Source organism: Triticum aestivum, chromosome 2A, assembly GCF_018294505.1.
Source record: "Triticum aestivum cultivar Chinese Spring chromosome 2A, IWGSC CS RefSeq v2.1, whole genome shotgun sequence".
In the NCBI taxonomy this organism is placed as follows: Eukaryota; Viridiplantae; Streptophyta; class Magnoliopsida; order Poales; family Poaceae; genus Triticum; species Triticum aestivum.
In genome coordinates, this window is record NC_057797.1 from 104,483,348 (window position 1) to 104,510,759 (window position 27,412).

The 27,412-nt window shown below is 45.0% G+C and overlaps 2 protein-coding genes across 2 annotated transcripts; both read right to left on the reverse strand.

Moving 5' to 3' along the window:
* Window positions 1-2,702: 2,702 nt before the first annotated feature.
* LOC123187821 (probable transcription factor At5g28040) lies at window positions 2,703-4,308 on the reverse strand. Its single transcript, XM_044599779.1, has one exon. The coding sequence runs from the start codon at window positions 4,161-4,163 to the stop codon at window positions 3,027-3,029; it is 1,137 nt and encodes a 378-aa protein (XP_044455714.1). The 5' UTR covers window positions 4,164-4,308; the 3' UTR covers window positions 2,703-3,026.
* Window positions 4,309-7,464: 3,156 nt separating this feature from the next.
* LOC123187822 (H/ACA ribonucleoprotein complex subunit 4) lies at window positions 7,465-9,609 on the reverse strand. Its single transcript, XM_044599780.1, has one exon. The coding sequence runs from the start codon at window positions 9,546-9,548 to the stop codon at window positions 7,722-7,724; it is 1,827 nt and encodes a 608-aa protein (XP_044455715.1). The 5' UTR covers window positions 9,549-9,609; the 3' UTR covers window positions 7,465-7,721.
* Between the last annotated feature and the right edge of the window lie 17,803 nt (window positions 9,610-27,412).

The window sequence follows — 27,412 nt, forward strand, 5'->3', positions numbered from 1 at the left end:
TTGTGAAGGGGCGGTGTGTCGTGCTACGAGCGGCGATGTTGTCCACTACAAGCGAAGATTTTCCAACAATGAGTGTGTGTAGGAGACAGAGGGTGATTCGTGCATGGGAGAGAGAAGACCCATGCTAGGGAGTTGACTTCATGCAATGGTTGCCCATGATCTTAATCCTATGGTGTGCAAGGGGGGCGACCACACACAGCTATCAACCGAATGGTGCTGCATCAACCATGATAGACTAGAGAGTTATTTACAAGGCCAAAGAAGAACCATACCCACAAACATGCCTCATGCCTAATAATGCGAGCTAGCCTTGTCGAACTTCTAAAAGTGCATCTCTTATATACCCCTATTGGATTTTGATGATTAATGACAAGATGATTGAGATGACTAATCTATTTATAAGTTTATTCGCGGAAACTTAGTCCTCATGCATTGAGTGGAATATCAATTGTGACCCCTACCTCCAACTTTTGAAGATGGTGTCTACCTCAAGCTTTTAGGGTGTACTTTGTAGGTTTTGATCAAATCAAATATCCACATTGAGTTCAAGACAACCACATTATTGAGAGGGACACAAACAGAGGTAGTTTGGTCTGAGCCTCTATGAAAGATCTCAAACCAAAGTTCCAAAAAGAATCCACTTTTGACACCACCCTCATATGTTTTTCACATCCCCGGTAGCACCGAAGTTTTCCTCTGACACTACCAAGCCACTTGAGTGTTCTATCAAACCCTAGAAAGCGACCCAGTTTCCCACAAATCAGAAACCCCAGCATTTTTTGTTTTGAGTTGTCAAGCTAAATTCCTTTCAGGCATTCTCCATTAATTCTGGCACTCCTGAGTTTAACTCGTCATGCGGCACTTTCAAATTTTTTTCGGTATGCTTTTATATCTTATCACATCATAAGATTGGTATCTCCGAGCTTTTTCACTCTGGTACTTCCGAGTCGTGACCTTGGCATTTCTCCATGCCGTTCATTTCAAACTACTCTATATATTGCAGTACTGCCAAGCAATCGGTGTTACCCAGTACTTCCAAGGTAGTTCTATGTGTGTAGAGAAGAGCCACCTTTTGTCTTTCAGAACCACCACTTACCTTTATCCTGGTACTTGAGTGTTGTGTTTTCCCATGGTTTCTGCAGACTTTGTTATGGTTGTTCAAACTTCGAACATGTTTGGAAATTTTGTGATTGGGAGGTAGAAGAGGCAATCATCACTTTTGTGATTGGAAGGTAGAACAAATAATCAAAATGCTGATAGTTGTGCAATGTTCAAGAAAGCGTTTTTAGGCGCCGCTTAAGCGCGCTTTAGCGCTAAGCGACAGCTAAACGCTTTGCTTCTGCCCTAGGCAGAAGTTTTAGCGTTAAGGAAAAAAGCGGGATTTAGCGGCCGCTTTAGCGCTGAGCGCTGGCTAAGCGGTCGCTGAGCGCGCTTAAGCGTTCAAAAAGCAAGGAATGGGCAACGGGCTGAAGGTAAAAGGTGGGTATAAAGGCCTGGCCCAATACTGGCCTGTTCGGCTAGGGTTTACTGTGTTAGTAGGGGATTGGGGAGAAGAGAGCTCCGGTCCAGATGCTCCTGTTCTGCATCCAACTCAGCTCCATGCATTGTTCCTCCTCGTCCCCGGACTGGATCTGAACTACTGCTTGGGCTGGGATGGGGCTGCTGTTTGGCTGCTGTTTGGCTGCTGTTTGGTTGCTGCTGCTGTTGTTTGGTTGCTGCTGCTGCTGCTTGCCTGCAGCTGCCATTTATCTTATATGCTCTAAGCCAATATTATGCATTTATGCTTGTTGTGTGAACCACTAAACCTTATCCTTATGTGTTATTTGGCTATTTGTTGTGGTGTGTAAACCACTGAACCTCAACCTTATATGCCCCTCCGTCCTAAAATTCTTGTCTTAGATTTGTCTAAATACGAATGTATCTAGTTATGTTTTAATGTTAGATACATTAGACAAATCTAAGACAAGAATTTTGGGACGAAGGGGGTATTTCAGATTTTCAGTTACCTATGTGCTATATTTCCTGTTTTCTTGTGCATATTATTCAAAAACAGCCAAATTCTGGCCAATTAAAAAAAACGCTTAATCCCGGTTAAGCTGCGCTTAAGCGGCATTGCTCCAAGCTGTGGCCTTCCGCTCCGCTTACGCTTACCGCTTTCTTGAACATTGTAGTTGTGCACCTTGATTGAAGCAATACAGATTCACAAATGGACAAATAATGTAGTGTACGTATTAACTTAGAAGCAGTAGAGCTCTGGACCTACATTTCAGTGTTTCACCCTCTAGCATTACACTGTATACCACATTGAACTTAACACACAAATGACGGGCAAATTTCTGTAACCTGATGCACACAAGGAACGCTGATCTCTAGAATGACAATGCATGGTATTGAGCATTAACAATAACTCTGTTCACATACGCTGACCTTATTCCAACAGGGAAAAGGAAAAGGAAAATAACATAATGCAATGGCGCGGCAGAGAAGTAATTCTCATAATATCTGGTACACAAATATTAAGTAATTTTCAGCCTTCACGGAAAATAAACAGGGTCATGAAATCATGATCAAACACAAGTTAAACTACCATGCTGCTCCATAGATTAACCACTGGTTTACTATACCATAATTCCATGACCTTCAATTGATAACAAGCAGTACTGAACATATCTAATCTCTTTCATATAAATTGATGAAAATGATACTGAAATGACCACAATCTGTGATCCTAATAATATATTAACTGAAAGTGCTCAAGCTTTCCATCAGGAGACCATCCTGTCCGTTCAAAGCATAACACTTCAAAACAGAGGACAACGCCTACATTATAAAGAAATAAGTAGCAGCTAAATATCACATGAACAATTAGAACCATGAATAAACTAGTTTCCAAGTCCCAACCCAGTCAACAATGTCCTTTTATGCACGAGAAAATGTAGAGGAAAAACACTAAACATCTAACCTCAGATTTGTAGCAAGAATTCTATAATGAGAGACACCGTATCAGTTCCTAACTTAAAAAAACCTCAAGTCCTAGGTGTGGAGGACTTGAGCTCCTCAAGTGTCGCCTTCACCTGGTCCTGCAGCAGTTCGATCCGCTTCAAGTACACTTCCAGCTCCAGGATTCGCTGATTTCTCCATTTCTCCCCTTCCATAGGCAAGCCGTGTGGCGGCTCAGGAAGTTTCATACCAAACGGACTGGATCCCATATTTATCACTGCGTGAATCATCTCCTTAAACATAGGCGTCAGAAAATTCTTCTCGACATCGACAATTCCTGACTGAGGTGACATGACTGGAAACCTGAGTGGCTCGGAACCCTCCATGGTCACTGTCACAGGCATTGGAGCCTGGGGCAGTGCTGGTAGCGAGTCATCCATCTTGACAGGGACTGACACGGGTACCTGCACCTGCACTGGCTGAGGGGGCTGCACCAAAATGGTGGCAGGGACAGCTGCAGGGGCAGATGGAGCTGCTGATTCCACCGAACGTCTACGGCGGCGCTGCCGCCCTGAGGGGGACTTGACTTCCCCATTGGGGCTGGTGTTCGCAGGGACAGGTGTGGCAGCCACCGCCGCAGCGGCAACCACAGCTTCTTCGTCGTCGGAGTCGGCCGAGGGATCCCGGCCGTGCTTATTCGTGGGGCGCCAGATGTTGCGCGCGATCTCGAAAATGGCCTGCTCGTGCGGGGAGCGGAAGGAGAAGGCGGCGCCGGACCCGCGCAGGCGGGAGACGCAGTTGCGGTACTTGCGCTTCAGGCGGCGGAGCTTCTCGACGAGCTGGCTCTTGGAGAAGTCGAGCTGGAGGCGGCGGCGCATATCCTCGTAGAACGGGTCCGTGTCGTATTGGTGCGACGCGAACGCCGTGCCGCGGGCGGCGGTGAACTCCGCGAACCCGCGGAGGATCACGATCTCGTCCTCCTCCGTCCAGAGGCGCTGGAAGAGGGGCCGCCGCTCGCCGCCCGACGAGGCCTGGCCGCCGCTTCCACCCGCGGGGAGCAGGGCGGTGGCGGAGGAGGAGGTGGGGTCGGGGAGGCTCGGATCGGGAGGTTCGAGGAACGGGGCGCCGGTGAAGTCCCCGTCCTCGGAGTAGTCGTCGCCGTCCGCATCGGTGAAAGAGAGGGCGGCGAAGGCGGCGGACGAGCCGTCGCCGGCGGGAAGCATTGGGCCGGAGATGGGATTCGGGATGGGCTAGGGTTCCGATCCCGGAATTTCGGGGGATTCGGATCGACGGGGACTGGGTTTCTGCCCCAATTTTGGGCTGGGGGTCGTCGCAGAACGGAGAGGAATTCCTCAGTTCACTGGAACTATTGCACTCACGTACCTCCCAAGTTTGGAATTTGCAAACTTGCCCTTCATACAGTGCCAAAGTTGTACCATTTTTCATTATTAGTATTTTCAACCTAACATGTGTGTCTACGCATTCAAAGTCAACCTAGAGCAATACAACCATCCACCAAACTGCAACATAATCTTAAAATTATCAAACCAATTACTCTGACTTTGCAAATTATTGCGATCGTTTTATTTTTTGTATGTATACATTCTTGTGGTTCGTCAATCACAATTCCGCGCAAGACACGTTGAGGATGCCATAGTGCATGTCATAAATCAATATATCATTTCTAAATTGAGAAGTGATGGTTCCGATCAACATATGTGACACTGTAGACACAAATGTTTTTTGCATAGTGGTTAGCATGGGATTGTTGTCCACCAACTTACTAATCACTACTACAAACAATTCTCGCTGGTCGCAAACATCTATTTATGTGTTTTAAGTTTCCCTAGTGCAAGACCACTCTCACAATGAACACATGTCCTTCGTGTTTACTTCCCTAACTCACAAGTATCGTCTAATAAAAAAAAGATGAAACACTACAATTAGTGACGAGAGAAGTCACAGTAGTATCATTCTATGATAGTGTATCATAGCGGACACATGTGACTAATTTATTATCAAATAAATCAAATTTATACCCACGAAGGCATGAACGGAAGCAAGGGGTGGAGAGATGGGTGCGGGATGTGCATTCCGGGAGGTGGGGGATATTCTCTAACCTCGTTAGCATCCGTTTCAGACTGACAAATTTTTATGCAACAAGCAAAAGATGAGCAAAGTCAAAGACATGGTTCACCTTTGACTTAAACTTGGAAAGTTAGAGAAACATATTTGGTGTTTCGTGCCTCACGGTTCCTTTTTCATGGGGACAGGAGGAGGGGTGGGTTGGGTTCCTGGGTAGTTGATTTACGGTGTGGATCAAGTGTGAGAGGGAAGGTCGAATCATCACGACCACCATGATAGCATACCCCCATGAATAGTAAAAACACAAAGAAACATTGTGTGATTGATCATGATCAGGGTTGAGTTTATTATGGGAGCATGTGTGGATAATCAAGGTCGAGGTCCTTGGGAGGGGGCGTACGAAAAGAGGAATATAAATTTACAAAAATGGAAGAAAAGAAGAATGTTTCTTGAGGAGACTAAAACAAAACAACATTTTTCGGTGAAATTTATGCTAAAATTAAACTACAGACGCATGCGGATTGTTTGCTTACATCCTGTTTATATAACCCACTTTAGCTCAACCCAATTACACTTTTATTCCAATCAATTATAACAAAAACCTTTATCCTCCCTTATTGTGTAATCCTCGCCCCTCCGAGTTCACACCTCCTACTCCCATCCTTCACGTCTTCACTCCATCACACCTTCTTGCCTTTTCATTGGATTGCTTTTGGTTTCCCTACACGAGTCAAGTTTCGTTTCCACTTTCAACGAACTCCTTGCATCTGTATTAGTGTATGCGTCGTATTTGCTATGTATTCGTGTCTGTTCCATATTCACTTTCAGATTCATTTTCGCTTTCGTTAAAAAATATGAAAACAAAAACAGTTTTGCTAAAGCACATCTAGATATGTCCTGAGTATTGCACATCTAAATCCTATGTCATTGCTTTTACCCGGAGATTCGTGCATGTATTTTTCTTTTCTTTTTTTCATATTTGATTGAGCCATTTAGATGTGCAATAATTAGAGCATATCTAGATATGCCCTAAACAGACCCAAAGTTTAAACCCTAAAATAATCAGAATGTTGCAAAAGCAACGAGGGCTCAAAAACATAGTTAAAACTTCCATCAGAAAAATAAAAACACTACCCAGATCACGAGCACTAACAGGACCAGCTTAGTCATCACATCATACAACTGAATTCTAGATATGACAACTACTCGCTCTGGCTCATAATGTAAGACGTTTTTTACACTAGTGTAGTGTCAAAAAATGTCATACATTATGAGACGAAGAGAATTCTTCATATTTCTCCAGTTTAATGGCAGGAGAGAATCCGCCGACATTATGCTGTTATGCACCATATACATATCTAATGAGCAAAACCAATATTGGAATGACGGTGCCAAGAGGATCACAACATATGCTGCTGCTATATCAAAAAACTGAAACTGGCAAATTCACTGCGAGACTTTCAGACTCTGGGTGCAGATGAAGATTTCGGAGCCAAAAAATGACTCATGGGTGATTATAAGCATGTATTCAGACATGGGAAAACCAAGTTCTCACATCCGATTGGTAGAAACGTTCCGCAGTAAAGTTCCGTTTCAGTTCCACAATATCAGCAAACAGCAGGCAGATTCTCATCAATATTGGCACAACAAAGACAGAAATTTCAGAATAGTACAAAAAAATGCATTAACAGATAACAGACACAGAAATGCAGGCCTGGGACTCCTGCGTGATTGTGTATCAGCAAGGTAGAAAATCAAGTTCGCACATTAATGTGGTGGAAGTATTATGACTAGGGATTTTTCTTCTTCAGGTCAAGAATATCAGCAAAATAGCAGATTGAAGATTGGCAAGCCAGAAGCTTCAGTACAGTGGAGTGGAGAGTGGACTACTAATGGGGGCGAAAAATCCACTACATTTACTGATAACATACACAGCCTTGTTATCAAAATTTGATTGGAAATTTCTAAGAACCATCGCATTTCAGTAGAATGGCAGCAACCTAAAGATAGTAGGTTGGGCTTTCGAAGCAATACATGGTTGCAAGGGGTTCCCCCAGAATTGCAACCAAACAACCCTGCTAGAATCTGATGAACTATCCTGTTACACACCATGCACATACCACTTATGTTACTCAGGAAATTCAATATATGAATAACCATGCCGGGAACAAGCATATATCTTCTGGTCCTATCAAAGAAGTGAAACTGGCAAATTTAATGCTACAATATGGGACAGAATTTCAGACTGAGGTGCACAGACGATCACAGATTTCTGGGTGGTTGCAAGAATGTATATATCAGTAGCACAAACCAAGTTCTCACACCAGTATGATGGAAATATAAGGATCGGCAAACTCTACTTCAGCTTAATATCATCAAAACAGCAGATTGATGAGATTAGCAAGCCAGCAATTCCAGTAAAGGTGGAGTACTAAGATGAGATGAGAACAAAATTCACTGCAAAAACTGATAACAGATACTGCAATACATGGCTGATTGTCCAAATTTAAAGGGAAATCTCTCTAATTACCATAGCATTTCGGTTGAATGGCAGTAACCTAAAGATAGTACATCAGGCCTACCTACCAAACCATAGACGGTTGCAAGGGGTACAAAGCAAATAAAACAGGTAGTTCAAGCTCCCACATAACTGCAACCAAATAACATGACAAGCCAATGTAAACTACTATCTCTACCTATTGTGCCTCCTCTGCATCTTTTTTCTTCTTTTTCTTCTCCTTTTTCTTCTCACTCTTCTCAACTTCACTCTCTGTAGCAACATCATCACCGCCTTCCTTGCTCTTCTTCTTGTCCTTTTTCTTCTCGCTCTTCTCAACTTCCGCACTCTCTGGAGCAACATCATCACCGCCTTCCTTGCTCTTCTTCTTCTTTTTCTTCTTGCTGGTACCATTCTCCTCATCAGACAGACTGCTCTTCTCCTCCTTCACTGCCTCCGAAACAGCTGATCCTGGTTCTCCCTTGTCTTTCTTTTTCTTCTTCTTCTTCTCACTCTTCTCCCCTTCCACTGCCTCAGTGACCTCCTCCACCTTCATCTTCTTTGCAGGTGTAGAAGCAGTCACATCATCCTCATCAGTCTTCCTCCTTTTCTTCTCCTTGACCTCCTCACTTGGCACCACATCCTGTTGTTCCACCTTCACCTTCTCGGGCTCAGGAGCAGCTGCAAGGCTAGCAATCATCGCATCACCACCAGTAGGAAGCACCACATTTCGAAGCCACTCAGCTGGGGTCTTCTCAGTTGGCTTCCCATGCTTATCAAGGAGGCCCTCGGCGATCATCTTCTTCTTCTTAAGTGCCACCGGACCAAGTCCCCACTTCCTTGGGTATGTGTCCCTGTCCATCACCACCCTCTTGATCTTCGCCACAGCACCATGGTCACAAGTCGCCATAACAGCAGTGGGCATCTCAGCGATACCAATGGCAATCGCCTCCCCCTTGGTAGTCATGAGAACAACCTCTTCCCCAACATCAATGTCATTCTCAAACCGGAGCAACCCAGGAATCATAAGCTTGGCACCATAGCAGATAGCATTAACAGCAGAGTCCTTCACAACAAGCCTCTTGTAGCTGGTAAGAATTACCTCAAGCGGCATCACCACACGCCTTATGTAAGACTCATCCTTGTGGTTGTCAAGTGCCCACATGGCATCCATCACATCGTGCATGGTGACCATGTTGTCCTGCTCTCCGAGGATACCTGACCGCACACGGCGCAGCTCCTGCATATGTGCACCGACACCCAGGAGCAGCCCAAGGTGCACACAGAGCGTCCGGACATAGGTTCCGGCCTCGCAAGAGATCCAGAACACGGCAAGGTGGCGCTCGGCGTCATGCTCCAGAAGCTTGCTCTCATAAATGGTCCGCACCCTGAGCTGGCGCTTGACCGCTGAGATGAGCGGCGGGCGCTGGAACACAGCGCCGGTAAGAGACTCGAGCGCGCGAGCGACCCGGGCCGTGTCTGGGACGGCGGCGTGGAAGCGGGCGATGCACACATACTCCTTACCTGCGCCCTGCTGCGACTTGACGAGGCGTGTGGCGCGGTCGACGCAGACGATGAGGTTGCCGGTGACCTTGGGGTCGAGCGTGCCGCTGTGGCCGGTCTTCTCGACGCGGAGGAGGCGCTTGATCCAGGCAACCACCTCGTGGGAGGAGGGGTTGGACGGCTTGTCGAGGTTGATGACGCCGTACCGCAGATACTCGGCGAGGGGCCGCTTGAGCGGCGAGTGGCCGGAGGGGAGCGGGGTGTAGTGGCCGGTGCGGACGTTGAGGCGGTCGTAGTTCTTGAGGAGGAGCGGCCAGGTGGAGGTGTCGAGGGACGGAACCAGGGCCTGGGGCTTGATCATATAGCCATCAGTCTTGGCCTCGGCGTCCGCCAGCGACGTGGTATCGGCGGCGGCGGCGGCGGGGTCGGGGTCGGCGGAGGCGTCCTTGGATTTGCTCTTCTTTTTCTTGGATTTGGTGTGCTCAGAGGCAGGGGACGCGACGGCCGGCGGCGTGGACGACATGGCGGCGGGTGGGGTGGGGGTAGGGATTAGGGTTTTTGCGGGGACGGGGAGCGGCGCCGTGGCGGCGAGAGGAAGAAGGGGGTTTTAAGGATAAGGGTTTAGCGGGGTGCGTGGCCTGGGGCGATGGGCTTTGCCATTGGGCCGCCCGGTTAGAAGTCACCAACCTCTGCTCCCTGTATGGAACCTCAAAAGCGGGAGTTCCTATGCGCCGCTCGCTGCGGCGAATTGTCGAGCGGACGCACAGGCGCGACTCCATCTGGGCCGACCCATTAGCGTAATACAGTGAAAGATCCAAAAAAAATACTTCTTCTCAAAAAAAGTCCCAAAAAATACTGCTCGAGGGAGGGATGAAACAAAGGACCTCACGTTGCTCTCGCGCGAGCCTAGCCAACGGGATAGAGAAGCTTTCTTGGTTTTAGTATGGCGCGCGAAGCTACAGGTAATGTTGATCCGAACATTTTGTCAATTTCCGAACGCGGTCATTATTTTGAAAAAAGGTGTTTTTGTATAAAAGCGAACGCTTCTCAAATTTGAGAAGGAAAATAAAAGGCTCGAACATTTTTTTAATATGTGAACAATTTTTTTGTAAACTGAACACTTTTTTGAACTCTGACCAAAAATGTGGAAACGTGAATATTTTTGGAATCCATGAACAATTTTTGAACGAAGAATATTTTTTCAAACTCGGAACAAAATATGGAAATGAAAACATTTTTAAATTTTTTGAATATTCATTGAAAAAGCATTAATATTTTTTATGAAATCAAGAACGTTTTTTAAAACTATGAAATATTCTTAGATAACCAAAAATGAACAGGAGAAAATAAGCAGAAAAACGAAAAAAGAAGGTGAACATTTTTCAAATTCCAAAACAAATTTTGGATACGTGAACATTTTTAAAAATTTGGAAAAAATGGAAACTCCTGAACAAAATTGGAAAATGTAAACATTCTTAAAAATTTGTGAACATATTTTGAAAATCCCAAACAAAATTAGAAACAGACACTTTTTTGAAGTTTGCAAACAAATTTTGAAACTACCAAACAAAATTGGAAAACACGAACATTTTCTTAAAATTGCAAATGAATTTTGAAAGAGGGACCTTTTTTCAATCTCCTGAACAAAATTTGAAAACATGAACATTTAGGTAAAAAAATGGAGAATATTTGAAAGGTGAACTATTTTTCTAAATATGCAAACATTTTTATAAAAAATGGAGAATTGCTTTTTGAATTTGTGAACAAAAGATAATAACAGGAACATTTTTTTAACTTCTGAACATCTTTTTGAATTTTTGAAAAAAAAAACGAAATTCTCAAGAACAAGAAAGAGAAGAAAAAGGAATTACAACGAAAAGGAAAAAAAGAAGTAAAGAAACAGAAATACGGAAAAAGAAAAGTTTTTTTTTAACTCAAACATTTTCTGAAACTACGGAAGAAATTTGAAAACATGAATAATTTTTGGAAACACAAACATTTTTTGAAAAACGAGAATTTTTAGAAACTCCCAAGTTTTTGTAAATGCAAACTTTTTTATAAAAATGTGAAGAATTTTCAAGAAACACGAATATTTTTTGAAACTATTATGATGGAAACAGTGAGAAACATATAGGACAAAGTGTTGCCACATTTTTGTTTGGGTCTGTCTAGGGAACATCTAGATGTGCCCTAGTTATTGCACATTTAAATGGCTCGATCAAATATGAAAAGGAAAAAAGAAAAATACATGCACGAATCTTCGGATAAAATCAATGACATAGGATTTAAATGTGAAATCGATGTGCTTTAGCAAAACCGTTAAACTTTCAATAATGCTAGTCCTACAAAGAATCTACAAATGTTTTATTTAACTTTCCAAACTAATTCCCCCCCCCCCCCCAGTGAATTCTACTGGGGTAGGCCTCTTCATCCCCCTATTACTACTCATAATCCTCCACATTAGCTTGCTTTACTCTTGAACTTTTTGTCAAGTAAGGGATGTTACAACATTTGTTACAGAGCTCCCATGTCTTGTTAGTTTTATGTAGTGGCTATGGAATATTTTTTACGAGGTAGCTTATAAATATTCAAATGCCATTTTGTCATTTTTCTCTGAGTTTTCTTAGCTCTTTTGATATTTTATTACGTGTTGTTGTTATCTTTTTGGCCTGTAAATAATCATTCCTTTAATTTTGGGCGGAAATAAGCCGGCCTAGTTGCCACCTTCCTTTCCTCCCTCTCAATCCCCCCGGGCAGCAGCCCTGCCAAGGGGAATTTCCTTTTTCAGGGAAAACATAGCCACTCTATTGCATAATAACATGGGGTACAATCGTAGTATTGTTAGGTTGCCAAATGTAGAGACCATAATCAAGAGATGACGTGCTTTTTACAAAATTATATGAGCCTGGGTATTGGAAGCTCTGCCCTCATGAATAAATCGGACCTTTGCAACTACAAAGTTCCGACAACAAACTGCAATCTCCTGTCGAATATGGCTATAGATTACTTGCTCTCTTTGTTAATATGTTTGACCACCTATTCAACATCTCATGCAATGATAAGTATCTGTATGTTTAGGTCGGTTGTGAGGGCTAGTCCCTATGAGGGCGCCATTGCTTAGAGTGTTCCGGTGACCATGCACTCCTTGACGATGCAGGCGGATGACCCTAGATAGACACCCTGGTCATCCAGCAGATAATCACCGCCCCTTCCTATCGTTCTTTGCTATACCACCATCAATATTTAATTTAACCATACCTCCGATCGGCGGGATCCATCTGTTGGGAAACGTAGCATGTAATTTCAAAAAAATTCCTACGATCACGCAAGATCTATCTAAGAGATGCATAGCAACGAGATGGGGAGAGTGTGTCTACGTACCATCGAAGACCAAAAGCAGAAGCGTTAGGTTAACGCGGCTGATGTAGTCAAACGTCTTCACGATCCAACTGATCCAAGTACCGAACGTACGGCACCTCCGTGTTCAGCACACGTTCAACTCGATGACGTCCCTCGAGCTCTTGATCCAGTAGAGGGTCGAAGGAGAGTTCCGACCACACGACGGCGTGGTGACGGTGATGGTGATGTGATCTGCACAGGGCTTCGCCTAAGCACTACGACGCTATGACTGGAGGAATAAACTGTGGAGGGGGGCACCGCACACAGCTAAGAGAAATCTCGGTGTGTCTTTGGGGTGCCCCCTGCCCACGTATATAAAGGAGGGGGAGAGAGGCCGGCGGCCAGGAGGGGCAAGCCATGGTGGGAGTCCTACTTGGACTCCTAGTCCAAGTCGGATTCGCCCCCCCCCCCTTTCCTTTCTCCACTAGAGGGAATAGGAAGGAGAGGGAAAGGGAAGGGTGGCGCCGCCCCCTCCTCCTTGTCCTATTCGGACTCCCTATGAGGGGGGCATGCGGCCACCCCCCGCGGGCTTCCCTCTCTCTCTCTCTTAGGCCCATGTTGGCCCAACACTTCCCCGGGGGGGTCTGGTAACCCCTCGGTACTTCGGAAAAATACACGAATCACTCGAAACAATTCCGATGTCCGAATGTAACCTTCCAATATATGAATCTTTACCTCTCGACCATTTCGAGACTCCTCGTCATGTCTGTGATCTCATCCGGCACTCCGAACAAATTTAGATCACCAAAACACATAACTCATAATACAAATCGTCATCGAACGTTAAGCGTGCGGAACCTACGGGTTCGAGAACTATGTAGACACGATCGAGACACATCTTCGGTCAATAACCAATAGCGGAACCTGGATGCTCATATTGGTTCCTACATATTCTATGAATATCTTTATCGGTCAAACCACATAACAACATATGCCATTCCCTTTGTCATCGGTATGATGCTTGCCCGAGATTCGATCATAGGTATCATCATACCTAGTTCAATCTCGTTATCGCAAGTCTCTTTACTCGTTCCGTAGTGCACCTTCCCGTAACTAACTCATTAGTCACATCGCTTGCAAGGCTTATAGTGATGTGCATTACCGAGAGGGCCCAGAGATACCTCTCCGATACACGGAGTGACAAATCCTAATCTTGATCTATGCCTACTCAACAAACACCTTTGGAGACACCTGTAGAGCATCTTTATAATCACCCAGTTACGTTGTGACATTTGATAGCACACAAGGTGTTCCTCCGCTATTCGGGAGTTGCACAATCTCATAGTCAGAGGAATATGTATAAGTCACGAAGAAAGCAATAGCAATAAACTAAACGATCATAATGCTAAGCTAACGGATGGGTCTTGTCTATCACATCATTCTCTAACGATGTGATCCCATTCATTAAATGACAACACATGACCATGGTCAGGAAACTTAACCATCTTTGATTAACGAGCTAGTCAAGTAGAGGCATACTAGGGACACTCTATTTGCCTATGTATTCACACATGTATTAAGTTTTCGGTTAATACAATTCTAGCATGAATAATAAACATTTATCATGATATAAGGAAATATAAACACCAACTTTATTATTACCTATAGGGCATATTTCCTTCAGTCTCCCACTTGCACTAGAGTTAATAATCTAGATTACATAGTAATGATTCTAACACCCATGGAGTCTTGGTGTTGATCATGTTTTGCTCGTGGAAGAGGCTTAGTCAACGGGTGTGCAACATTCATATTCGTATGTATCTTGAAAATCTCTATATCTCCCTCCTTGACTTGATCGCGGATGGAATTGAAGCGTCTCTTGATGTGTTTGGCTCTCTTGTGAAATCTGGATTCCTTCCCCAAGGCAATTGCTCCAGTATTGTCACAAAAGATTTTCATTGGACCCGATGCACTAGGTATTACACCTAGATCAGATATGAACTCCTCCATCCAGACTCCTTCATTTGCTGCTTCCGAAGCAGCTATGTATTCCGCTTCACACGTAGATCCCGCCACGAGCTCTGCTTGGAACTGCGCCAACTGACAGCTCCACCATTCAATAAAAATACGTATCCGGTTTGTGATTTAGAGTCATCGCTACAAAAAAATACACTTCCGTGATGATACGTGTTTGTCACAGTAGGTCGCTTTTTTTGTCATGCATGTACATCCCTGACAAATTTATGACAGAATCAAGATAGTCATACCTGTGCTGTCGTAGAAGTGTTCCATGACATTACCAAAATTATCATCACGGAAGTGTCCACTTCCATGATGATAAATCGCGCGTCAGAGAAGTGCTTTCGTCAAGGGTGACCGACATGTGGCATCCACCATAACGGAACGCCGTTAAGCTATCGGGTCGGGTTTTGGATCCGATAACCCGTTTACAGCCCCGACCAATGGGGATTTTCCACGTGTAAAATCATCATTGGCTAGAGGAAACACGTGTTAGCTCGTCAGTGGGTCAGATAGGCGCCTATGATATGTCGACACGTGGCACGGCCCAACAGTGGCCCATTTAGCTTAGAAAGCCGGCCCATTTGACTTGGTCAAAAGTTAACGGGCTGGCCCATGAAAAGCCTGTTAATGGTCTCTTCGCAAACAGCCCATTTTACGGCCCATTAAATCACGGCCCGTTAGGCCCTAAAGGAAATCGGCCCAACAGCGTCATGTGGGCCATCGAATATAATACCAGCCCATTTCACTTTCGGCCCATGTATGGCCCACGACGTCTTTCGGCCCATATGAGGCCTTCGTATCTTTCGGCCCATTACAGGCCCACGGTGACTCTAGCCCATAATGAACAGTAATTTTCTTTATACCCGTTAACGGCCCGTGATTTACATGGGCCGTTTCCAGCCCGTATTAGCTTTCGGCCTATTGACGGCCCATACGTTCTTGGGCTCCTTTTCGGCCCTCGATTACTTCCAGCCCGTTACTGGCCTGTTCCCCTAATGGGCCAAATTCGGCCCATGGCAAGAGTCGGCCCGTTACTGGCCTGTTCCACTAATGGGCCAAATTCGGTCCATGGCAAGAGTCGGCCCGTTACTGGCCTGTTACCCTAATGGGCCAAATTCGGCCCATGGCAAGAGTCGGCCCGTTTCTGGCCTGTTAACCCGTTGCGCCGTTTCTGGCCCGTCCTATATTCTGGCCCATTAATGACCCGTTATGCCTGTGACCGAATTAAGCCTTTGCTGTCCTACGGCCTATTAACGGTCTGTTACCGTGCTGGGCCGATACCAATTACGCCTGATTATGGCCCATGTAGACCCATTTATCCGACGGCCCGAGGCCCACCGATTACAGGCCCATTTATCGACGACCCGTAGGAGACCCATGGATCCTACGGCCCGTATATGGCCCATGGTAGTTGCGGCCACTAACAAACCAGGGAAAAAGAAGACTAGGAAATAAATAAGGCCGAAACTAACACTAGGCTATTAAGGCGATTGCACAGATTACATCCACTCGGCATCAAAGATCGCCACCAGTGCAAATATAGGGAGCACCCTACACTATACAAAAATGGCTTGCTGTTTTCTTCAGGCGATGGCTGCACGTTAAGAATAAATTTTGTATCGCACCAAAACAAATTACAACTATATAACAAAAGGAAGGTTGGCATAAAACTTAACAGTCTAGCAGATAAATGCACCACCAGAAGTTCAGAAGCTCAGTTCATTTGACCTGACTGTTACATTTTCATGCTGTATTGACCGATGGAGCACCATAACCCTTGCCTTCATTTCCCCTAGGCTCCTGAACAACATAGCAAATGTCTGATAGTCTGGTTTCAAAACCATGCATATCTTGACGACATTGAGCAATGTTTCTCCTTGTTTCACAAAGGGTCTTTGTTAGGGAATGAACTTGTGTCTGGAGCGCAGATACAACATTGATTTGAGCTTGCATATCTTGATCGTGAGGCAGTTTGGACGATATTGCCTTAACAACCAACCCAATATTATGCAGGAACGTGCTTTTGGCACTGTTAGTGGACAGGTACTGACCCACTACAGCAAGAGCTGACATTGCGGTCATAGTTGCCTCGCCACCTTCAAAAGGTGGCGGTTCCACCATTTTTCCATAGCTCGCTAAAAAGTTGAGGTTTTACATTAGTAGTACCAGAACAGAAGATATTAAGGAGGCAGCAAAACCAAACAAAATAGCTTTGGTCTATATACAGAACTTATTCTGGTGAACCCATATAAAATATTAGTTGTATTTTATTGCAAAGTACATAATAAAACCAGGTTCCAAACATATGACCATGTACCATCGCTAATGTATTGTCTATTTCTTCACATTGTATTGAGGGCTAAGGATAAAGAGACGAGGTTTATAATACGACAAGCATAGTATGACGTCATTCATATCACAAAACAACTAAGAACAGACAAACAGGCAATTGTAACGTTGTGTGGGCAAGTCCAGCAGGAACTAGATTACGGGTCAAGATCAAAGGAACATCACTCCTCTCTTTTAAACCTTGTAAGGTGCAATGATACGCTAAGACAATTGTGTATAAAATTGAAAAGAGTAATAGACATTGGCTGCAAACCATGCAGTTCAAGGCACAAGTCAGAGTAAGTAGTAGTTAAAAGGCATGATGATTAAGGACTTACAACAGCGGCTTTGACTGGTGTAGTCATGCCCTTCTTCTTGCTGGTGTGACAGTCCTTGAAGATTTCCACAGCATTTGGTTCAGGTACTTTTTGATCCTTGCGGGCTTTCCTCTACATTTGGAACAAGTCAATATAGATCTGATAATATGGTACAACGAAAAGAGTGAAACAGCAGCTAATTACAAGAGCCTTGTAGTGTGCAATATAGCTACAAGATCCTGTCGTCTGTTGGAATTTCACTTTCGTGCGGTTGGCCTTGTTCTTTGAACAATTTGTCGTGGTTCTAAGTCTGACAGTGATGTAGGAGGGTAAGTATGGAGAGGCAAGATCTTAGCTATAGAGGAGTTGTAGGAACGCAAGGTTTACGAGTTCAGGCCCTTCTCGGAGGAAGTAATAGCCCTACGTCTCGGAGCCCGGAGGCGGTCGACTGGATTATGCGTGTGTGAATTACAAGCGCGCGAACCCTTTACACTGAGGAGGGGGTGGCTTATATAGAGTCCGCCAGACCCCTCCGGCCCTCAATTATGCAGAGTTTTAAGTACATTAAGGTCAGGCGTTACTGGTAACGCCCCTAATAAAGTGCTATGATGACCATAAAAGCTACTTAATGACCGACCGTTAGCGTGCGGAGTGACTTTAGGTCTCTTGGACGTCGGGTGGTTGGATCTTGGTCGAGTGGTTGCTTCTTGGTCGAGTGTCTTCGAGTCCGTCGAGTGAAACACCGCCAAGTCAATTGAAATGTGATTTCTTCTGGAGGTGTCCTTGGGTAGGTCAGTTTGGACATGTCCATGACCCTACCCTAGGTACATAGCTTCATCACAATTCACCTACAAGAAGATAGATTTGTGTGGCACATGCGTAAATAGGACTTCAACATGTGATCTGATGACATATATATAATGTACTTGATACTTCGGATCAGACCAGTGTTTAACGAGGCCTCTCCAGTCTTCATCAGATATATTTTTCACTAGAGATGTTTGGGCAAGTTCACTGTTAGCCTTGCCTTCAAAGTGAGTTTTCCTCAAGTTATACCGATACTGTCACAGAGCAGACTTGAAAACATGGGTGCAAGCTTGTCTGGTTGCATCATCTTGGCTATCCAACTTGAACCTCATCTGTTGAAAATTATGGGAGTCTCATTATCAGCAACCTAGAAAGTATTGGACAGAGCAAGACGATATTACTAGTTTCCATACATAACCATACTTACAGATAAATGGTCGAGGAAGATGTTGAACTGGGTTTCGTCTTTGTCATTCCTGTACTGAATCCATGTTGGGAGGATACGTACATGACACCTAACAACAACCGCTGCCTCTGATACTAACTTGGCTGACTCTGTAGCATCACGTGGCCTTTTTAAACCTGCCTCAAAATGGATCTCCATTCTTCCTCCCCTAGATTTAGTTAACCTATCAAGCATTATCCTTGATGTTTGTTTCCTCTTGCGCCTAGGTGCTAGTCCAACAACAAACATAGGAAGTGTTAGTGGACATCAAACTGTGAGACTACATATAAAGAAGCATGCAACTGTAACTTGACTCCAGCAACTACCTTCTTGCTGTTGAAGTAAACAAGGTTCATCTAATATTGCCAACTCATCTTGTGTCAAGAGTGCTTGGGAAGTAGTGTCAGGTGGCAAGGGAGCTTGGGAACGTGCTGCTAGCTCAGTTGACACACGAGTACGTCATGCAGCTGGTAGTACTGTGGTAGGTGTTGCAAGAACTAGGGCTGTCTCTGCTTGTTTGGTGGCAGCTATTTGTTTCTGTTTGTCTTTTTTTGCAACTCGTGTAGCATGGGATGCCGTGTTTGTAGAATTTTCTGCTGGACTTTGACCTTCTATTGCACCATCGGTACCAGCAGAATCTGTAGGATTCATCCGCTTCTCATTCCCTGCCATTCTGTGTTTCTTCCTCTTTCTCTGTGCCATGTTAAGTCAAGCCGACAAGAAAAACGAATAACAATTTAGTTCTTCAGAACAAATTGATGCGTGATGCAGACGAACTGAACTTTGATGTTAGACAACCACATGATAGGAGGATGTAATATGTATGAAAAACAGGACGGAAGAGATAACCAGAACTATGATGTGTAAACTAAGAAGAAGACATTTCACCAAATTAGAAGCAATGCAATGGAAGGTAGACACCATATGAAAGATGCTACAAATATCGCTCTACCAAGTTAACAGTGTCTCATCATAAATGGCGTTTAAACAAATGTGAAGCAGTACAAGAAATAAATCATATGCAAGATGCAAACAACATCACACTACCATGTTAGAGGTCTCTCGTCATTAGTGCCATTGCATATTCACAACTTATGATGTGTAAACTAAGGAGAAGGCATTTCAACAAATTAGAAGCAATGAAAGCTAGACACCATATGAAAGATGCAACGAATATCACTCTACCAAGTTAAAATTGTCTCGTCATAAGTGCCATTTCAATAAATTAGTAATACAAGCTAGAAAAGAATGTGAGATGTAACCTATATCACACTCCGAAGTTAAACGTGTCTTATGATAAGTGATTGTTGCAGGTTACACAACATTAGTAATTTGATGTAAGAACATGGTGTGATAGACAGATATTGTATGTTCTAGAAACATGAACACGTGTCTTATTCAAGTATAATGTGTAAAGTAAGCAGATGGAATTCAACAAAATTAGAAGCAATACAAGCTAGACATCACACATAACATGCAACCACATATAACAGTGCTAAGTTAGAGGGAGCACCGGTGATGCTGCACTAGGGGAGACGTGCTCATCATAAACACATCTTTGTTGAGTGTCTATGCATGTGTTGTCTTGGAAATCATCTTGGGGGTGTGGAGGAGTAGAAACTATAGAGGCCCTCCGTTCGGAAGGAGCACCTTTATCCGCTGCCTTGCTAACTTCCTTCTGCTTTATTGATTTTGAATTGTCAAGTAAAACCGACAAGAAAAAGCAATAAAATTCTCTCTTCAGAACTCATTCATGCATGATACTGACAATCACTACTTTGATGTAAGGCAAACACATGATACCAGGATGGAATATGTACGAAAAACAGGACGGCATGGCATGTTCACAACTGTTTGTGTAAACTAAGCAGAAACCATTCCAGCAAATAAGAAGCAATGCAAGCTAGACACCACATGAAAGATGCAACCAATATGACTCTGCCAAGTTAAAAGCGTCCCATCATAAATGGAATTTCAACAAATTAGAAGCAGCGCATGCTATAAATCATATGAAAGATGCAACTAATATCGCACTGCATATACTAAAGGTGTCTCGTCATGTTGATTGATGCGGGATACAAAAAAAATAGTTTTATGTAAGGACATGCTTAATAGACAGATGTACTATGTACTAAATATAGGAAGGCATGTCACATTAACAGGTATAATGTATAAGCTAAGCAGACTAGCACATGCAGTTTAACCAGATTGGAAGAATTACAATCTAGACACCATATGCAACATGCAACCACATATCACGCTGCCAAGTTAGAGCAAGCACCTGCGATGCTAGTGTAGGGGAAATGCTGTAATCAACTACAGAGCTACGTTCACTATCTTCATCTAGCATTTCTGTTTCTTGAGAATCATGTCGGGAGGCTGACGCTGCATTCTTTAAATCAGGAGTAGTCCCCTTGCCTGCCTGCCTCGTCATAAGTGATTGATGAGGGATACACAAGAACATTAGTTTGATGTAAGAACATGGTTAATACACAGCTGTACTAGTATGTACCAAAAACAGAAAGGCATGTCATATTCAAAGGTACAATGTGTAAGCTAAGCAGATGCAATTAACCAAATTGGAAGCAATACAAGCTAGACATCCGGCTGGAGTGGTGAGCATGGTCATCTAGGACCTGAGAGCCTGGTGGGAGGCGGGCTGCTTCGCCACCATCGCAGCTTTTTAGTTGGCTTCCAGGTGATGCCTATCTTTGCTGGGCTTGTCACTGGCTTGGCCAGTGCCCTGACTAGCTATTTGTCTTCTGGTGCTCACGGGATGGTAGTTCATGTAAAAAAAATATCTTTCCTTATCTTACCGACTTCGGCCTTTCGAATACAAGCTAGACACCATATGGAACATGCAACCACATATGACACCGGGAAGTTAAAGCAAGCACCTGGGATGGTGGTTCATTGCGAGCGAGGTCATCAACTCTAGAGCTACGTTCCCCGTCTCCATCTGCTGACACTACACCCTTTAAAGCATTGAAATGTGTCTTGCCTAGCCGCACACCAAACTGGAGCGACTTCTCTCTTTTATTTTTGGCTTCTCTCATGGCAACAGAGTCTGAAATATCCTTGCATAAAAACACAACAGTGAGAGTAAGGGTGAAGTGTGTGCAGAACTAGTCACTGTAAAAGTAGCAGATAGCAGGTGGCTGAAAAATAAATGATAGGAGATATATGATAGCTCTACAACATTGCATGGCAAACAAAATAAGATTCTACTTTGTATGATTTTGTAATATATGAGCACATGAAATGCAGGTACTCCTCCAGCACACCACCACATGTGGTCATATCTAAGATAACAGTCGACTGAAAATAAATAGGTCAGTCGATTTTTTAATGAACCATCCGATCTATAAGGAACGGGCAGATGGCCTTCCTCTACCTCCCGCCAGTCACTGTTGACGATCTTTCTCGAACCGCCAGCGACCACCAGCCCAGACCCCTACCTCCGCCGCCCCACCCTCCCATTGACCTCACACCACCGCCGTGCTTGGCAGCGCCCCCAGGCCATCCCTTTAATCCCGACCGACCTCCAGATCGGGCGCCAGTAGCTATAGGCCGCACACGCCCTTAAGATAAACACCAAGGCGCTGCTTCCCCGGTGTAATAGGCGTACTAGCGCCTGTTACGCTGGGGAATGCTTCCGTTAATTGGGAATCAAGTGGCCAGAAATTGAAATTCAGGGGGGCGACGGACCTCTAGCTAAGGTGAAATAGTATATGAGGAGAAACCTTGTGCATGGCGAGTCACTAGGAACATCTAGTATCAAGAAGAAGCGGTCAACTAGTGTCTTCTGTGGGATGAATACCATGCAAGAAGAGACGTAAGATTTGCATGAATAAGGGAAGAGGAGTACCTTTTTCGGTTGCCGGTGTGGTCACCTCCACAAGTCGCGCCAATTTTCTTATTTTTACCAGGGAAACCGATGTTCTGGAGGGTGCAGGCTTGGACGAACCCATGGACAAATTGTTGACTGTGTTGCCGTGGCCGTATGTCGGCGGAGGGGAAGCAGATCTGAGGCGGCGAAGGACGGCGTAGCAGGAACAGCTTCCGGTGCGGTGGAGGGTGGCGAAGTTGGAGTGGCAGCGGTGAGGCGTAGGATGGCGTGGTTGAACTAGCTCGGGTACGGACGGCTCGGCCTCGGCTTCAACTACTAGCCGTGGAGAGCGTTGCGGTTGAGGTTGCGGTGGACGATGACGTCGGGGTATCGGCTCCGGCGTGATGGAGGAGGGCGGCGGTTGATGGGTGGGATGGGGTGGCGGACGGAGGACGCCGGGGTTTCGTGGCTGGTGGAGAGGTAGTTTTGGCGCCCATGGAGTACGAATGGGGAATCGGACGGGTGGGGGGGGGGAACCATGTTTCGGTCTGGGACGCGCTTGTTTTTGGCTTTTTTGAACAGAAGATGGGACGTGCTTGTTTGAAATTTAGGGAAAGTACAAACTTTGCCCCCCTCTTAAATTTCGGACCTACTGCGGGTCGGGGGTAGGATGGTAATCCCAGGTGTCCCAAATAGTGGGCGGGAGCGATTTCGGCCGCGCGCATGTGTGCTTAGGCGGCCATTGTGTATGAATGTTTTTCGGATGCGGTTGCGTGGCGTCTAGATGAAGCTACAAACCTACCCCGGTTTAGACCTTTGGACGTCGGGCCGGTAGGTTTCACGGGCCGGAGTTATTAGAAGAGTAATTTCCTTGTACTACCAAACATTGGTCTCACACGGTTTCGGGCGAGTAGAGGCTCTTTTGGCACTTCGTTTGAAATTTTGAAACACAAGCATTCATGTTTAGAGTACTCTTGAACTATGAGGATTGACCTAAATATACAATGTTATATTTGACCTTGTATGTTTGAAAACCTCATTAAATTATCCGCTTCTTTTTGAAATTTTGACACTTGAAAATCCTATAACTACGATTATTTTGGAATGGAGGAGCTAAATTTGAATCTATTTTGTACATGACTACATATGCTATTATGTACAAAATCAGAGCAAAGATTGGTGCCCGCATAATTTAGGTTTATTTACAAATGCCATGATATCAAATTCAAATAATTGAATGGACTTCATGTTGAATTCGATTTTTTTAAACCACCTTAAGTTGAAATCAAATGTATGCTAGTTCATAGGTAGTAGCTATTTATAATGCCCATTGTGTAACTTTCATATGTATAATGTGCTTTACACACACAACATGAACTATACTCACGTTTATATTCGATTGCTAAAGCGCTTCATTGTCTGGAGTTCAAAATACTAACTATGTGGATCAGTTGTGTTGAATAATAACATAGACATGCTCAAATTCGATAGAATCTAGATGTCTGATGGACCAATGACCGCTCCTTACGCGAATTGCAAATATCATGATCCCATCATAATATTTGGATACAATTTATATCTTTAATGAATGTGTAGAGGTGTCTTTTATGTGTAGTTTCACTCTCCATTGGTGGTCTCTCACACATGCTCACACACTCTCTCCTGAGGTGTCTTTCTCGCACACATGCTCTAGATATAACCTCCCTCCCTCTCGTAACCATTTACAACTGTTTTCACTAACCTTTATCACAAGCACTCTTCCTCTCGCAAACATACACACGCACAATCCTCATCGACCCTTTCTATATACATGGACCTACCTACATGTCTGATGTACGCACATTATCTTTACGCCTGTCTCTCACGCATTGTCTCACACCTCTCTTCCTAATCGACGAGTATGATTCTAGGAGAGCATTCTGTAGGATGCCCCTTAAAGTTAGGTTGGATGAATAGTAATATCAGAGATAAAGGGGTTACCTTAGTCTGAGAACCTAGGGTTACAAATCCTAGCCGGCTTTGTCAGTGGACACAGAGTCCTTCACAATGCTGCTATCTTTGTCTTGTACGACTAGTCATCCATGGGTCTTCCTAAATGCGTCACGCGCCGACCAATGTGGCGCAGGACGGAACAGAAGGAAGGACCTCACCTCGACCCACCGGACCTCACGCGGTGACACACCCTCTGCCCCCACGTCTCTTTATCTTCTCACACCCACACATACCAACACAAACACACACACACACAGAAAATTTCTCCTGGTGCCTCTGTTCCCTCCCTGTAACACCCCAGATGTAACTTTCCCTATTTGTACTCCAACTCTTGCTGTTTCCGGCGTTAAGTTATATTTATTTCTCGGGTTCGGGTCTTTGTCTCCGTGTGTTGTTTTCTTTGTCATGCATCTCATATCATGTCATCATGTGCATTGCATTTGCATACGTGTTCATCTCATGCATTCGAGCATTTTCCCCGTTGTCCGTTTTGCATTCCGGCGCTTCGTTCTCCTCCGGTGGTCATTTCTAGCTTTCTTTCGTGTGTGGGGATTAAACATTTCCGGATTGGACCGAGACTTGCCAAGCGGCCTTGGTTTACTACCGGTAGACCGCCTGTCAAGTTTCGTATCATTTGGACTTCGTTTGATACTCCAACGGTTAACCGAGGGACCGAAAAGGCCTCGTGTGTGTTGCAGCCCAACACCCCTCCAATTTGGCCCAAAACCCACCAAACTCTGCTCCATGTCCTAGAGCGTTCGATCACGATCGCGTGGCCGAAAACCGCACCTCATTTGGACTCTCCTAGCTCCACTTATGCCTATAAATAGCCCCCCCGTTTTCGGATCTCGGATCTCTCCCCGTCCAACCCTAGCTAAAAAAACATCTCCGCGCCGCCGACGGACATGTCTCGAGCCTAGCCGGACACCGCCGCCGCCGCCCCAGCGAACCAGCCGCTGCAACATGGCCCGGGCGAGCCCCACTTCGCCGCCGCCGCCGAGGCCCGCCCGAGCCCACGCGGGGCCCCGCGGCCCAGGTCGCCGACGCCGCCGCCCATCTCCTTGCTCCTCCCGCGCGCCAGGGAGCTCGCCGCCTCCGCCGCGCCGCCGCTCGCCGCCCTTGCCGGCCGGCGCCGAAGCTCCGCCACTACGCCGCCGGCGCCCGGCCGCCCCTCACCGCCGGCGCCGCCCCGTCCAAGCCCGCCGCCGTCCTCGGGAGCCGCGCCAAGGCCGGCTCCTTCCTCTCCTTCCCCGGCAACGACGAACTCCGGCGACCAAGTTCCGGCCAGCTACAGTGTTCCGGCGTTCCTCGGATTGCGTGCCAAATCCAGATCTGAGAAAAATATCTCCTCACGGTTGACTTTTCGTCCCCGAACCCTAATTTTTTATGCCTACTTTGACCTGCCGTAACTTTGCATCCGTAGCTCCGATTTATGCATATAGCATATCAAAATGTCGCCTCGACGAGTACATCATTTCATTCCATTGCATCATTTTCATTTGAGTTCATCTTGATGCCCGAAATGCTGTTAGAAGGAGGCTTCGTGAGTTAATTGTCAGATCTGCTAGTTCATCTTAGACTTTTGTCATTTTTGCCATGATTATTGTGTGCATGATATGCCTGTGAGTCCTTCATATGTTTTGTTAAGCATTTTGTCTTCTTTCCAGAGGTGCAAACCATGCATTTTTAGGATGTGTGTGGTGACTTGTGCAAGCTTGCAAAGTGAGGCACCCGATAAATCTGTTTTCAGGGACTTAGTTGTTTTCACTAAGTCTGGGATTATTTAGTTCATAATGCCATATGTTCAGTGCCTCTTTTGAAGATGATCTGTAAGGGAGTTTTGTTAATCATGTTATTCTCTATTCATCCATGTCTTTGTTTGCAATTATGGAGAAGCCTAGCTTGAGTCAATCGAGCTCTACTTTTGCTTCGTTGTGAATCTGGGCAGATCGTCAACTCGTTTGCGATTTTGCCGATGTTATTGTAGTTGTTCCGTGCATGCTATGCCATTGTTCTTGCCATTTCTAGCTAGCATTTTGTGCCTTCTTAATGGGTGTATGCTTGCCTTGCCATAACTTGCACCGTGGTGAGTGCATCGAGCTCGTTTACATGCCTTCGTGAGTTATATTTTCAGCATGTCTCAGTTTTCACTAAGTCTGAAAACTGATTGTGTTTGAGCTATGTTCGTGTGCTTGTTAGTATATTTTGTCAACCCTTTTGGCCCTAGGTCACTTTGGGACTTTTGTTAAGCTTGTTGAGTAGCTCCATGCCATGTTCTTATTTGTCTTAATCAGGTCATGTATCATGTTGTTTTGCTGCTCCGAAGAGGGCTTCGTGATCTGAAATTTCAGACAAGTGTTAATTTCACTAAGTCTGGAATCTGTTTTGCATTTGCGTTTTTGCCATGCTTGTTTGAACCTCATAATGGATGAATTGGCCGTGGCTCAGTGCTAGTCTTTTGTTAAGCATCTTGTGTGCATCCTTGCCATGTATTTTGTTGTCATTTTTGGGTGCTGTAGCATGTTCGTCTCATTGCATTTAGATGCCTACTTGCTGTAAATCGCATACCGGTGTCATATCTTTAAACGCTTGCCATTTCCAAACCGTAACTCCAATTCCGGCGTTCTTTATATCGTTTTCAAGCGATTTTCATCTCATCTTTCCAGTGGCACCCTTGTAATTCCAAGTTGAGGCCAGGTCCATGCATTTCCTGTCATATCTTGCATTTTGCATCCCGCATCGCATCCCGCATAGCATATCATCATTTCATCTTACTGTTTGAGTTTGCACGTGGTTGATTGAATCCTTGTTGCTTGTTTGTCTTGTTTGGGTAGAGCCGGGAGACGAGTTCGCTACCGAGGAGCCCGTTGAGTTTGCTTGTGAGGATCCAGTCAATTCTGACAACTGTGTAGGCAAGATGATCATACCCTCGAAATCACTACTATCTTTGCTATGCTAGTTTGCTCGCTCTTTGCTATGCCAATGCTACGATGCCTACCATTTGCTTGTCAGCCTCCCAATTGCCATGTCAAACCTCTAACCCACCTTGTCCTAGCAAACCGTTGATTGTCTATGTTACCACTTTGCTCAGCCCCTCTTATAGCGTTGCTAGTTGCAGGTGAAGATTGGAGGCCGTTCCTTGTTGGAACATTTATTTACTTGTTGGGATATCATTATATTGCTATGTTATCTTAATGCATCTATATACTTGGTAAAGGGTGGAAGGCTCGGCCTCTCGCCTAGTGTTTTGTTCCACTCTTGCCGCCCTAGTTTCCGTCATATCGGTGTTATGTTCCCGGATTTTGCGT

What these genes read in the sequence shown, in the direction of transcription:
- LOC123187821 (XM_044599779.1), bottom strand. Translation starts at nt 4,163, where the DNA reads ATGCTTCCCGCCGGCGACGGCTCGTCCGCCGCCTTCGCCGCCCTCTCT.
- LOC123187822 (XM_044599780.1), bottom strand. Translation starts at nt 9,548, where the DNA reads ATGTCGTCCACGCCGCCGGCCGTCGCGTCCCCTGCCTCTGAGCACACC.